Below are 14,758 nucleotides of genomic sequence, written 5' to 3'. Positions count from 1 at the left end.
TTTTGGCCATGATTAGCAGAATTGCACCCTCTACCAGGGAAGACCCAAGAGAGTAAATGAAGTTCCTTAGATGTCTACTCATATGCCTTAAAGCTTGGCTAACGGACAGAGAAGGACTCATTCATTTATAGGTATCAGTATTCAGATCTGAGAATAGGTGTGGCCTCTGAGCCTGCTGGCCAGAAACCCGCTGGCAATGGGTGCATGTGGGTGGGTTTTCTTTGTTGGTTTGGTTCCCTCACTCCATTCCATCTCATCAGTATGAGGTTCTGGCAAAGTGCAGTGACTCACTGAAAAGTTTTTATTACTACAAATTAAATAAAAACACAATTAAAATTTAGTAGGTGCTAAAACTTGGTTTTGAAATTTTATTAAAAAAATATATTTGCAAACATATAAAATTTAGGATGAAAAATGCTCATTTTAAAACATGTAATAACTTAATATTTGCAAACATACACAGATGGTATAAAATCCATACCATTAAAAATGTTAATGATGCAGTACTGCGCTCATGGAACAAAACATTCGCTGTAATTCCAGAGCTTCTTACCCCCCACATCTGAGGGAGTTGAAAAATCTGGTACATTTAAAGTCATGAGAGCCACATGGCCAAAGCAGTAATACAGAATTAAAAAACCATTCAGAACACATATTTTAAAAACACGTTTCTTCAGGAATCACACAGATAAAAGGAAAATACAATTTAGTAATTTTCCCACTTCAATGTGAACGATATTGCATCTCAGCATTTTTAATGAAGATGTTAAATACAAAACCGAGTGAAACATTGCACACATCTCTCCTGCTGAATTTACTGGAAACAAACCAACCCAAAACAAAAAACAAAACAAAACCACACCTCAAAACAAAACAACCCAAACAAACAAACAAAAACACCAGGCTCCTTGAGGCCCTGGCCCCTTCAGGGAAATGTTCTCAAGTATGGCTTTTAGAAAGCCCAGTGTAAGTTGCTTTACTTTCTTCAGATCTTGTCAATTTAGACACTTGAAAACACAGGGCATTACTGGTTCCAGAAGATACTCAATACAACTAAAGAAAACCAAAGGTCAGTAAGAAACACATGCTCAACAGCAAATGTGCAGCAAGAATGCAAGACATGTCCCTATGATTCCTTAGTTCTCTTCATTCACACAGACTGAACCCACACGTGCCTGTGCCACCTCTCATTCTTCTGTATTTCCATGTTTTGAATCACAGTATGATGACTGATTTTGTTTTTGAAGAAGTTAGGCACCTTCAATTTCACATTGCATTATTAGTAACACAATGGCAGTTTGCAGCCTCTACTACCAAAATGAGAAAAACTCAAACTACATTCTTTGGAGAGGAGAGTAATAAAGCTGCATGGTTTAAAAATATTTATCTAGTAGAGGATTTGACAGGGTTTATACTTTTTACAAGATAACACAGGCCAGAAAAAGAACAAATGCTTGACATGCAAAATCCATTCATACCTATTCTAAACTAACGCCTGTGCGTCCTCGGGCCGAGAAGAATCCAGGTCACCTTGGGTTCTTAAAACCCCACTCTGTGATGGCTACTCATAAGCTTTGAAGGTAAGCTGTGGCCATTCCACATGCGAACAGCATGAAATGCTTCTCCCAACATTGAGAGTCACTTAGGCCAACCTTCACACAGATCTCTCAAGAGATACACAATGACGAGGAGCTTCTTTCTGCCTTAAGGGAACAAGGCTGTTTGGGAGGTGTGTGAGTCCATTCAAAGACCTCACAGAAAAAACAGAGCGCACCCCCACCACTGTTGCCCAGAAACACCCCCACTCCAAGCTCTGGGCTGCTTGTCCTCAGAGCCTGCACCCAGACCACAGGGGTGGGCTAGGCACACAGACAGAGTGGCCTGAACGCAGGACCTCTGGGGTTTCTGTAAAACCCAGGAAGCATCTCAACTAAGATTTTAAATTAAGATTCCAGTAAAGACACTGCAGCAATGTAAACATGCAACCTAAGCTAGCATGAGGTTCTGGATAGTAAGCCTGATTGAGGAATAAGGCAACTGAACTATGACCGTCGGGCCAGGGCCATTCAACTGCAACCATCCAGGTTTGGCCTGGCTTCTCTGGGGACTCATTCTGGCCTGAAATTCCTGGTAATCATGACCGTGAACTTCTGGCTTGTGAATTTTAAGCAAATGCTTGGAATATATAAATTTGGGAGTTGAAACAGGTTTACCCTTTTCAAGTCTCCATGACTTGGGCACTTAACAGTTTAGTTTCACACTAGGGAAACCTTACCATAGATTCTCTTTACTACCTACTATATTCATTCCTTGGATTAAAAGGTGAAAATTAACAGATTTGATTACAGACCCTCTTTAAGATATTCTTTCTTAACTCTTTTCATAATATAATACATACTCAAAAGCATCATTTCATCTCAAATGTCTATTAAAACAAGAATCCCTAGATTCTTATGTTTGCCAAAGTTCACTGAGATGACAGACCATCTCTCTGTCAGCAAATCTCTGTATCTTACTATAACTTTCTCTTTCCCACATGATGCACAAACAATTCATTTTGGTTGTTGAATGTGCACACTATCTCTGAAAACTATTCCTAATTGAGTACGAGAACTTAAAAGCTTCCTTGAATTCTGCACAATTCACACATAAGTGGGTAGACAGCAATAAGAGACTATATTGAGAAGCAGAAAAGTTGTTCAGGAAGCACATTTAGATTAATAAAAGCCAATCAAAGTATTCTTTATGCTAAAAAACTAAGACCAAACTAAAACAAGTATGTAATTCACAAGTAATTTTCTAGAAAAATCTATGGACTTATGATTGAGTAACCATTAAAGCTTTAATGATCATTCTCAAGGAATAATCACATCTGTCAGCATTATTCACAGCTCATCCTTATGCTAGCTGGTTGAGCCGACTGGGTTTTTACCCCATCATTAAATAGTGCTCAGAAAAGTAAGCAGTGCATCTTAATTGGTTAAATACTATAAAATGACCTGTATCATAGAAACGAAGACACTTTCATTCAAAGGATATCATAAAATTACTATTGCTGAAATAAATCAAAATCTACATTAAAATATTACTAATCACCATTACATGCCATAAAAGAATAAATATAAATCATGGCAGATCAATAGCAGCATAACAAAGCATCTTTACATATTTTCACACTTTGGGCTGGAAAAGCACTCACAGCCTAGGAATACACTGGTAAAGTTCTGAATTTCACACATTTAAAAAAATCCAAATTCTACAACAAAGTAAGGGCAGTGTGACTAACAGCTCCCTTTTCTGCATAGTTTTAAAACTATTCTCAATATTCTCAAGGAGTCGAACCAGAATGGCTTTGTCAAATTGGTCCATTGGTCCTTCTGTCAAGGTGTTAAGGAAAACAATTGACAATGACTTTTAACTGGTGTTCAGACAGAAAAGGAACATAAGGCTTTGTTTCACATGGAAACTTAACACTTTCAAAACCACTGGAGAGTTTAACTTAAAATGATTTCTGATAAGACTCAGGCCTTACCAACCACAGCCTCTGTTCCAAAGGTATGATGTGCCTGGCTCCCACACTACCACAGCGCCTGAGAGGGCCTGAATCAAAGAGCAACAGGGTGCAGGGAGCCCACTGCAAGGCAGGCTGGGGACACTTAAAAACAAAACACAATTATGAAATTTCAGAACTTTTAGGGTCCATATGGGGCATTCATATGAAATACATTTCACTTGAACAAATCAGCCTTAATTTCTGAGCTTAAACTCTGATCTCTAAAACTTGAAGCTGCCTTTGCACAAGTCAGTCTAATGCCCCAGAAGACCTGTTACTTGGGGATGGCAGGTGTGTGTGGGGGGTAAAGGTTGAATCTGACTGCTGTAAGGCTGGTGACTACTCCTCCCTAAAAGTTCAAAAGTGAAAGCAAGCTGAAAATCGACTCCTTATTTCACATACTTGCTTACATCTGATGATGAAAACACCCACGTAACACAAATGGGTTTTTTTCCCTTCCTAAAAACAAAGATCTGCTGGTGATGCTTCACAGTGAAACCTCCATTATCACTGAGAACGTCACTTGGAAAACATTCTTACAAAATGAGTCTCTTTCTCATAGGCTCAATTTCAGGATTCTCAAAACTCAAAGTTTTGCTGAGAAGTTTCCATGAGGAGGCCTATTTGTTTCTGAGGTCGACACACTGCCTTCAGCTTTATTTAGTTCCCATCATAGGTTGAGGTTGCCTTTGTTCTTGGTCAGAACCTGCAAGTAGACTTCATGAAGCGTACTGAGGAAGCTGGAATCATTCTGGAAAAGATTGTTAAGAATATGGAATGTCACATTTACCTTTGTTGAGGACAGAATCATGCCCCCCAGGAAAGGCATATTCAGGTCTCAAGCCTGCACTTGTGGGTGTGAACCCATTTGTAAATAGGACCTTTGAAGATTATAGTAAAGGTGTGGCCAAACCGAATCAAGATGGGTGTTCATCCTATTACTGGAGGCCTTCTAGAGAAGGCCACGGGAAAAAGCCATGGGAGGAGCCAGAAGAGGAATGAGGACACTGCCACGTGACTGAAAAGCCAAGTAACAAGTAACGCAAGGACTGCCTACCAGCCAGAATGCTATCAACCCTGACAAGAAGCAAGCCTTGCAGCCTTTGAAAATGCAAACCTAAAAATTCCTATCATTTGCTACAGCAGGCTGGAAAACTAAGATAACCTAATTAGAATTTACTTTCTTGTTAGCAGCTTAGGAAAAAAAAAATGTATTAATGATTTGTACAAGTAATTATTACCTACCTAAATAATCCCACTACCCAGAGATAACCAACCATGACTAATATTTTAGAGTTTCATCCTTTCAGATATTTTTCCACCAGGGATATATTCTCAGGAAGAGAGAAACATTACTCAAAGCTAGACTTCTGAATTTACTCTATAACTGAATTTTCTAAGAACTCATAAAATTTGCCTTGTTTTATTAAAGAATGAAAAATCAAAACTAAATTCATGTCCTACATACCTTTATTAGATGTATTAATGTATCCTGGAGCTGAGACTTGCTGAGGATAATGGAAGGCTTTCTCTGATTTTCTGATGTTCCAACAGTTAGAGGAGAAGGGGAACTTGCTTTCCTCTCAAGGTCTGTGGACCTTGAAGATGTCTGCTGGAAAACACTTGGGGACAGCAGGACTGAAGATACTGTTGTGGTCGCTGCGGTAACCAGCGGGGCGCCTGCAACCTGCAGGGGAACAACGGTCAGCGAGCACCAAGTGCAGAAGCCAGCAAGCAGGCCCAGAGGGGATACCTGAGAGTAGGCTCAGGCAGTAAAGACTGGAATATGGTTCAATAAAAAATGCAAATGAAAAAAACCCAGTTACACGAAGTATTAGTTTCTTCTTCAGCATTCCATGTTTTATCATACCACTACAGATAACAAAAGCAAAATTTCTTAAGAAAATGAAACTAACATCCACCTCCTCTTATTTATAAATGTTTTAGGCTAATTATAGCTAACAACCAGAATACACTAAACCAGTAATAATTAGCATTTTCAGTGGTTTTCACATTTGACAGAATCAACAAAGGTCTCCATCTCTCTAGATTCCGTCTGTCACTCTCCTAATTTAACACAGCAAAGAGCTTCCCACAGTTTTAAGGGTGTATGTTGTGTTTTGGTGCAATGTAATACAAGGCCAATGCTCCCGAAGACCACCATGTAGTAGGACAAGCTGCAGAAAAAAGGAGTTAAAGACCTGTCAGAAACTAGCATTAGTTTAAATTCTAAGACTCAAGAAAAGGTGCAAAGGCTCAAAGGTAAGTGGGAATGTCACATTCACGGAACTGAAGAAAACAGTGTTTGTTTCAAGGATGGTAGGTGACAGAGGGTAGGGGCAACTTTTTAAAAAATGAGGCAGGGGAGGACAAGCAAGAGACAGAAGTGCGAGGCCATGTCTTGACACTTGGGCTTTGTCCTCCGAGCCCTCCGAGCAACGGAAGGCTACTGAGAAGGCTGCAGCAGGGCAACAGCTCTACCCTCTGTGAACAGGGACACTACAGTACTTAAACGGCAAAGCATCTTTTCTACTTATAGAAACCAGACTGACATACTCTCTTCTTGGCAGTCGCCCTTTTGCAAACTGAGGGAGTGCCCCTCCTGTGCCTGACCCTGCCCTTGAACACAGCCAGGAAGACATTCACACAGGGATGGCTTCAGGCCTGCAGAACCTACAGCAATAAGCGCGGTGAGCTGGGAGAGCTGGGCACAGCGCGGACATCTGAGTACGTGTAGGTTTGAAGGGTAAAACTTTTCACTAAAGTGACAATCTTTATCTTCACATCCAGCCAGAAGAACTTAAAAGCAGTATTCTTCAGAAAAAAGGGAGAGCTTACCGGGATGCCACTGGATAACACCTTAGGCTGAGCAAATACTTCAGGGTCTTGGCTTTGCTGCATAGACTGCAATATTCAAAAAGAAAAGGGTGAAGAGAAAAACAAAGTAGGTTTCAGGTGAGATTATTCTAGTTACTGATAAAAAATCTAGGTTAGCAATAAGAAAAGCTCAGATGTCAACTAGTTTCTGGATTTCTGGGGGAAGAAGCTCACAGGAACTTGTAACCACGCAACATGACGGCATGGTGAAAGCTTTGGGACAGCCTCCCCTCATCAGTTCTCCAGAGATAGGGGGTGTGAGCAAATCATTTAAGGGGTTTCTAAGATAAAAAGCTGAAACCCTTACCTCTTACAGAAGCTGGGGGCAGCCCAGGCACTTAAAAAAATTATTTTAGGAATATAACATACAACCTAAAATTCCCTTTAGCCCAAGGGTTCTTAACAAAGGGTCTGTGCGCTTGAATTTAAATTAAAAAAAAAACCAACATTATTCTTGTGGGGATGTCTTGGTGTGGGTGTGATATATTTATTAAATAATACACAGTACAGCATGGACTTAGTAAGGGATCTGTCATTTCCACTCGACTGGCAAAGGAGTCTGTGGAACAAAAAAGGTTAAGAGCCCCTGCTTTAGCCCCATCCAGATACATAATTCAGTGGTTTAAATTACATTCTCAGTGTTGTGCTACCATCACCATCTATTGCCAAAACTTCAAACTTCTCCTCATCCCCAAAGGAAATTCTCTACTTATAATTAAGCTTTAATTCACTATTCCCTTCCCCCTCCCCAGCCCCTGGTAGGTTGTATTTTAGTTTCAGACTCTGAATTTGCTTGTTAGGGATTATTTCCTATCAGTGAGATCATACAATATTTGTCCCTTTGTGTCTCACTTATTTCACTCAATGTGCCGTCAAGGTTCACCCACATAGTCCCTTGTATCAGAACTTTGTTACTTTTCACGGCTGAATAAATTCCACTGTGTGAATAGACCACATTTTGTTTATATATTTATCATTTGATGGACACTCGGGTTGTTTCCATCTTTTGGCAATGGTGAACGCTGCTGCTATAAACATAGATGTGCAAATATCTGAGTCTGTTTTCAGTCCTTTTGAGTATATACCTACAAGTAGGACTGCCTGGTCATAGCAGGTAATTGTATACTTAACTTTCTGAGGAATCACCAAACTGTCTCCCACTGTGGCTGCACTGTTTTACATTTCCACCAACAATGAGTGCTCTTGTGTCTCCAACACTTGTTATTTTTTACTTTAAAAGTAGCCATTCTAGTGGGTGTGAAGTGGTATCTCATTGTGTTTTTTTTTTTAGGTACTGGAGCCAGGAACTGAACCCAGGACCATGTATGTGGGAAGTCAATGCTCAACCACAATAGCAACCCTGACTTGATTTTTCCATTTGTTTTGCTTGTTTTTGTTTTTTGCTTTTAGGAGGCACTGGGAACCAAACCTGGGAATTTCCATGTGGGAAGCAGGTACTCAACTGCTTGAGCCACACTGGCTCCCCTCATTATGGTTTTGATTTGCATGTCCCTAATGAGCACCTTATCATGTGCCTTTTGGCCATTTGTATATCTTCTTTGGATAAATGATTATTCAAGTCCATTGTCCATTTTTAAAAACTGGGTTGCTTGTCTTTTTGTCGCAGAGTTGTAGAATTTCCTTATATATTCTGGATATTAAACCATTACTGGATATATGGTTTCCAAATATTTTTTCCCATTGTGTAGGTTACTGTTTCACTTTAGTTTTTTTTTTTTTTTTAAAGATTTTATTTATTTAATTCCCCTCCCCTCCCCCGGTTGTCTGTTTTCTGTGTCTTTTTGCTGTGTCTTGTTTCTTTGTCCGCTTCTGTTGTCGTCAGCGGCACGGGAAGTGTGGGTGGTGCCATTCCTCGGCAGGCTGCTCCCTCCTTCGCGCTGGGCGGCTCTCCTTATGGGTGCACTCCTTGCACGTGGGGCTCCCCTACGCGGGGGACACCCCTGTGTGGCACGGCACTCCTTGCGCGCATCAGCACTGCGCATGGGCCAGCTCCACGCGGATCAAGGAGGCCCGGGGCTTGAACCGCGGACCTCCCATGTGGTAGACGGACGCCCTAACCACTGGGCCAAAGTCCGTTTCCCCTAGTTTTTAATTTTGATGACATCTCATTTATCTATTTTCTCTTTTGTCGCTTGTGCTTTGGGTATAAAGTCTTAGAAACCATTGCCTATCTAACACAGGCTCCTGAAGATGCTTCCTTATGTTTTCTTTTATGAGTTTTATAGCTCTGGTTCTTCTTAGGTCTCTTTTTCTTTTTTTCTAAAGATTCATTTTTTATTTATTTCTCTCCCCTTCCCCCCTGTTGTCTGCTCGCTGTGTCCATTTGCTGTGTGTTGTTCTGTATCTGCTTGCATTCTTGTCAGCGTCACTGGGAATCTGTGTCTTTTTTTGTTGTGTCATCTTGTTGTGTCATCTTCCTGTGTCAGTGTGTGCGGCACTACACCTGGGCAGGCTGTGCTTTTTTTCACGCAGGCTGGCTCCTTGCAGGGTGCACTCCTTGTGCATGGGGCTCCCCTACGCAGGGGACACCTGAGTGGCATGGCACTCCTTGCACACCGCAGCACTGTGCGTGGGCCAGCTCACCACACAGGTCAGGAGGCCCTGGGTTTGAATGGACCTCCCATGTGGTAGGCGGACACTCTATCCATTGAGTCAAATCCACTTCCCTCTTCTTAGGTCTTTGATACACTCTGAGTTAATTTTTGTATGTGGTGTGAGATAAGGTCCCCCTTAATTCTTTTGCCTAATGGAGATCAAGTTTTTCTAGTACCATATGTTGAAGAGACTCTTCTTTCTTCTTTGATTTCTTTTAGCAATGTTCTATAATTTTCCATGTATAAATCCTCTACATCCTTAGATTTATTTCTAGGTATCTGAATCTTTTTGTTTCAATTGCAAATAGAATGTTTTCCCCATACTTTCCTCCTCAAATTGTTCATTACTAGAGTAACAAACACTACTGATTTTTGCATGTTGATCTTGCACCCTGCCATGCTGCAGAATTAGCTAGTAGCTTTGCTGTAGATTTTCCAGGACTTCCTACAGAATCATGTCATCTGCAAGTAATGAGAGTTTTACTTTCTCCTTTCCAATTTGGGTGCCTTTTCATTTTCTTACCTAATTGCTCTGGCTGTAACTCCCAGGACAATGATTAGCAACAGTGGAGCCCAGGCACATTACTGCTGCTGAGTTTTGTAGTGATGTGGTTCTGGCAGCTTGATACTTCTTAATAAGGTGATTTAATTTTGGACAGGAATGTAGAGTCACACTTGTACATGCTAAAGTTTGTCCCCCTAGGGAAAGAACTTCTTACTGCAGAGCAAATACACTAGAAGTCAACGAATCAATGAAGACTCAGGTCCTAGAAATTATCAAGTAAATGGAAATGCAACCGCATTTAAGCTTCCCCAGCCAGAAGCCAGGTTAGAGAGTAGAGTGTGGTCCCAGAATAGTGGCAGGATGTGCATTTCAGGGGCATGACACCTAGCTGCTGAAGTGAACATTTTCTTTCCTTCTTATACTGGCAGAAGTATATTCCTTTTTATACTACTGCTCAGCAAAGATGGTCAAAAAATGATAATATAATGATGTAACTAAGATATTTGTGTAACTTTCTGCACACAAAGTTCCAAAGGAATAGAACAAATATTCCATTAACTAAGAAATGATATACAATTATTACCTAGTAAAATGTTAAGATTGGGGATTATTACTACTATTAAAAGGCATGAGACTAAAAATCCCAAAATATTTTTAGAAGATTCTCCTCCCTTTTATTTCTGTGATGCCTAATGGTCTGATTTCCTCATCCATAAATTCATTAACCTTATGAATTATTGTGAAGGACAAACCTCTTCTTCACCCTCCACATGACCTACTGTTACGTTCCATTGATTATATGTCTTAACAAATCCACTGTTCACTCCTTCAAAGTGAGGGCCTTACCAGCTTTACCTGGATGACTGCCACATCGTCCTTCCTGATCTATCAACCTGCTCCTGTCTTTTCCTTTCCCAGCATGTCACCCTTTGCTCAAAGTCCTTCAAAGATGTCTCAGGGCTCTGAGAACAAAGCTCTGCACCCATGACACAATTTATAAAGGCTTGCTCATCTCCAAACACCTATTCCTTTATCTTTCTTTCCATAATAGATCCAATCACACTACAGTCTTTTAGGTTCCTCAAATGCCAGCTCCATCTTCGTTTGCACTCACTGTCTGCTCTGTGTGTCCATTCATTGTGCGCTCTCTGTGTCTGCTCATCTTTTCTTTAGGAGGTACCAGGAACCTAACCTGGGACCTCCCATGTGGGAGAGAGGCGTTCAATTGCTTGAGCCACCTCTGTTCCCAGCTTCATTTTGTTTCTCACTGTGTTTCCTCTTTGTGTCTCCTTGTTGTATCACCTCGCTGGGCCAGCCTATTGGGTTAGCTTGCTGCCTTGCTTGTCTTCTCTAGGAGGCACCAGGAACCAAACCCAGGACCTTCCATGTGATAAGCAGGTGCCCAAATGCTTGAGCCACCTCCACTTCCCAATTTCCTGGCCTTTGCACATACTGTTCTCCTGCCTCAAGTACTCTTCCCACTTCTAGGAAAGATAAGGCTAACATCTACTCCATCTTCAAATCTTGGGATTTTATTGGGAAACTTTATTTGACCTCACATCTCCAAATCTGGGATGGTCTTGTTACGCCTACTGTACCTGGAACAAAGTAGACACTCAATGAGAGTACTTAGGGAGTTGGAAATGAAACAAAGCTTGGATAATTTTGATCTATGGTCTCAAATCAAATGAGTACTCCTAGAACTGTCAGACAAAAATAAAACAAACAAAAGATCTTAAAATACCTTTATGGCTTCTTAGTCATTATCAGTTGAAACAGTTTGGGGAAATGGAATTGAATCCAAGTTACTTATCTGGTTGTTCACTTCAGGGTTTCTTACCTCGTCTTTCTAACCCGACACACTCAACAGTAGCTTCTTTAAAACCACCCTGAATAATGTCAGTTAAAACTGAGATCTTTGCAGTTTCACCCCACCTAATTAGTCACCCACCCTGTCCACCCCCACCCTTCTACCAGTACCTGAAGGGGAACGAGCACCATGTTGCTCAGAGAGGCTGAGGCCGCTGCTCTTGCTGCCGCTGTTTTAGTGGGAGGCTCTGTGAAGCTCTCAGGTGTGACCAGCTGGCCAGCTGCTGGAGGAAAGCTGGGAGCCACTGCACCTTTCCCAAGGGGCTGTGTCTGTATTTGGTCATGCTGTGGCGTCAACCTGAGTTTCTGGAGAAGATCAACGCTGGGGAGGGATGTACCAGCTGTGCTTGTCATGTTCAAGGGGGCCCTGAAGGGGCTGTGGTTGGCAATCAGACTAGCGTGGCTTAGCTCAGGGACCGGTTGATTCAGGAGTGGAGACCTCTGTCTAGGTGTGGTCTTCACTGCCTGCATCATAGTGTTGTTTCGAGGTAAGCTGGGGGGAATCTGTGTAGTAGGAGCTTCTGCTGGCAGAGTAGGACTAAGAACAGGGCTCAATGGGATCGTATAGCTTGGGGCATGCTTTTCGTGAAACTGTGTGATGGACGCAGGAGTGATTAGCACCGGGGTGGTGACTTCAGGTTGGACTGGGTGGTGGGCAGCAGATTGTATACCCAGGTTTTCTGAGCAAGGGGTGCCTCCTGACTGCTCAAAGGAAAAAGACAGGAATGGGCTGGGTTCTTTCTGGGAGGCTTCTCCAGGTAGCTTCTCTACTTCTTCTGAATCCAGGCCGATAACTACTGGCTGTTCCTTTGGCAAAGAGGTTCCAAATAATTCTTCCACCGTCAGATGTTTGTGTCCAGATGGAGCAGACTGAAAAACAAATCAAACCACCCAATGAAAGAACTCTCTTACAAGTCAGAATAACCAAACTTCAGTACCATTAACTTTAATAGTCTGCAGAAGCAAGGAAGCACGGCATCTGAAAATAAGGAAATAGAACCAACTGAAAATGTGCTAGGGGTTAAAGATCAAGATGCATCTTTAAATCTACATTTAAAGTAAATTCAAATTTATGGACTCCAGGAGATAATGTTAGAATTCACCTTTTTTCTTGGCAGATGGATATAAAGCAAAGAAAGAGGCAACTGCCTTATCACAAAGCTAATTGTGTCTAGTTGTCCCATGTTAGTAACATGTAGGAAAACGACATTCTAGAGGTCAGAGGGATCAGATGCTGACCAAATGTTCCTATCTTTATTTCTACTGTTCTTGATAAAAAACCAGGCACCTCACCTTGAGGACTGGGTCCCAAATACCAGATACTAAACCTACCATTATTTTTTTAATAGTAGGCCAATCCCCATCCCTACCTACAAATCACAGAATCTGTAAGATAAAACATTTAAACCTGAAAATGTAAAACTTACATTTTAGCAACTTGGCTTGATACCATTACAACTATTTAAAGGAAAAATATGTATGCTTTGCACTCGTGAGCCTTCCCCTATCTTTAAGCACTACTGCCATGTTCATTTAATCCTTACTGAGTACTCATAGTGTGCCAGATCCTGTTCTGACCTGCATCCAAGAGATAGAGTGGGAAGTAACAAAAAAAAGCTCTACCCAGGAAAAACAGGTATAATATGGGGTCACTTTCGGAACTTGGGAATCATCCTGAATGACACTGCAATGACAGATACAGGCCATTATATATCCTGCCATAACCTACAGAATTATGTGGGAGAGAGTATAAATGACAACGTAAACTATAATCCATGCTTAGTGACAATGCTCCAAAATGTGTGCATCAATTGCAATGAATGTACCACATTAATGAAAGATGTTGTTAATGTGGGAAAATGTGGGAGGTATGGGGAGCGAGGCATATGGGAATTACCTGTATTTTTTATGTAACATTTATGTAATACAAGTATCTTTAAAAATAAAAAAATATTAAAAAAAAAAGAAGAGAAAAGCAAAGAAAAAAAAGAAAAGAAACGAGCTCTACCCTTACAGAGCTAACATTCTACTGGGAGACAAACTAAGTACTTTGAAAACACAGGCAGTCCTGACTTACGCTTTTATTCCTCAAGTATGTGGGCTATTTAGGTGTTTAGATATGTTTCTATTGAAAAAAATAATTCACTGAAATACATGAATTTTAGGGCCTCAGACAGTATAAAGGCCCCAAGATATACTGTATCTGAAGAATAATGGTGATAGCACTGGAGTAGGATCACATTTCTATAGGAAAACATACCTATTTTTCCCCAGGCAAATATCTGTTCTTCTGTTGGACAAATAATTACTGAATTTTCTAGAGGCAAGGCATCGTGCTGTGATGGGAGGGAGTGAGGAAAAGAGGCAAGGACGGACAACTAAGGCTAAGGGCTTTCCTAAGGCAAAGCTGCAGGGCCCCATAGGAAAGGAGGAGGCACCCAGAGGACTGTAAGCCAAGGGGAGGGATAAGCTGAGTTGGTTGGAGTGCACAGCCACTCTGGGAGGTGCAAGTATCTCACCATGGCTGAGGCTGAGGAAGAGAAGTGATGGAAGGAAGAAAGAAGCACTGGTCAGACTGCAGAATGTTCAGAGACACATTAAGGGACCTGGACTTTATTCAGTGGGGGGGAGGGGTGGCGGGCGGGCAATGTGGCATATTCAGGCAATAACCCATTCAGCTTTATATTTTAGGATGTGCACTTTGGTGGCAATGTCAAGGACAGATTAGAGGAGCGAGACACAGGCTATTACAGGCATCCAGTAGAGAAACAATTAAGGGCCTGGCAGAGAAGAGGGTGAAAACTGAGGCATCAGAATGGAAAGGAGTTGGTGGCTGGGGGAAGGGAGCCAAGAGACACCCTCATTTCAGGCAAGTCCAGGAAGGTCCCTAGGCTGATGGTGGGAGGGGGAAGACAAGGTCAGTTTTGAATATTTCACAGGTTTGTCTGACATTTTGAATCTGCAGAAAGTGATCTGGAGGTACTGATTTGGAAGTCATTACAACACAAAGAGGGAAGCAGATGTCGCTCAAGTGATAAGGCCTCTCTCTACCTACCATATGGGAGGACCCAACTTTCATCCCTGGGGCCTCCTGTGAAAAAGAAGAGAAAGCATGCCTGTGCGGCAAGCCAGTGCCCGCATGGCGAGCCGAATGTCTGTGTGGTGACCAGTTCCCGCACAAGTGAGTCACACAGCAAGATGATGACGCAACAAAAGAGAGACAAAGGGGAGAGTCAAAGAGAAGTATAGCAGAGACCAGGAACTGAGGTGGCGCAGCTGACAGGGAACCTTTCTCCACATCAGAGGTCCCCAGAATTGAATCCTGGTGAATTCTAAAAG

General features: G+C 41.8%; 1 protein-coding gene across 1 annotated transcript; it reads right to left on the bottom strand.

Moving 5' to 3' along the window:
• Positions 1-336: 336 nt before the first annotated feature.
• On the bottom strand, positions 337-12,289 carry LOC131277575 (mRNA-decapping enzyme 1A; the record flags this gene model as incomplete). Its single annotated transcript, XM_058292617.2, has 4 exons — positions 337-4,304; positions 5,022-5,240; positions 6,392-6,457; positions 11,531-12,289. Coding segments are annotated over 4 exons (1,125 nt in total), but the record flags the coding sequence as incomplete, so codon positions are not given.
• Between the last annotated feature and the right edge of the window lie 2,469 nt (positions 12,290-14,758).

The sequence above is a fragment of the Dasypus novemcinctus genome, unplaced genomic scaffold, assembly GCF_030445035.2.
Source record: "Dasypus novemcinctus isolate mDasNov1 unplaced genomic scaffold, mDasNov1.1.hap2 scaffold_157, whole genome shotgun sequence".
Lineage (NCBI taxonomy): Eukaryota > Metazoa > Chordata > Mammalia > Cingulata > Dasypodidae > Dasypus > Dasypus novemcinctus.
This window is presented reverse-complemented; position numbering and strand designations above follow the sequence as displayed.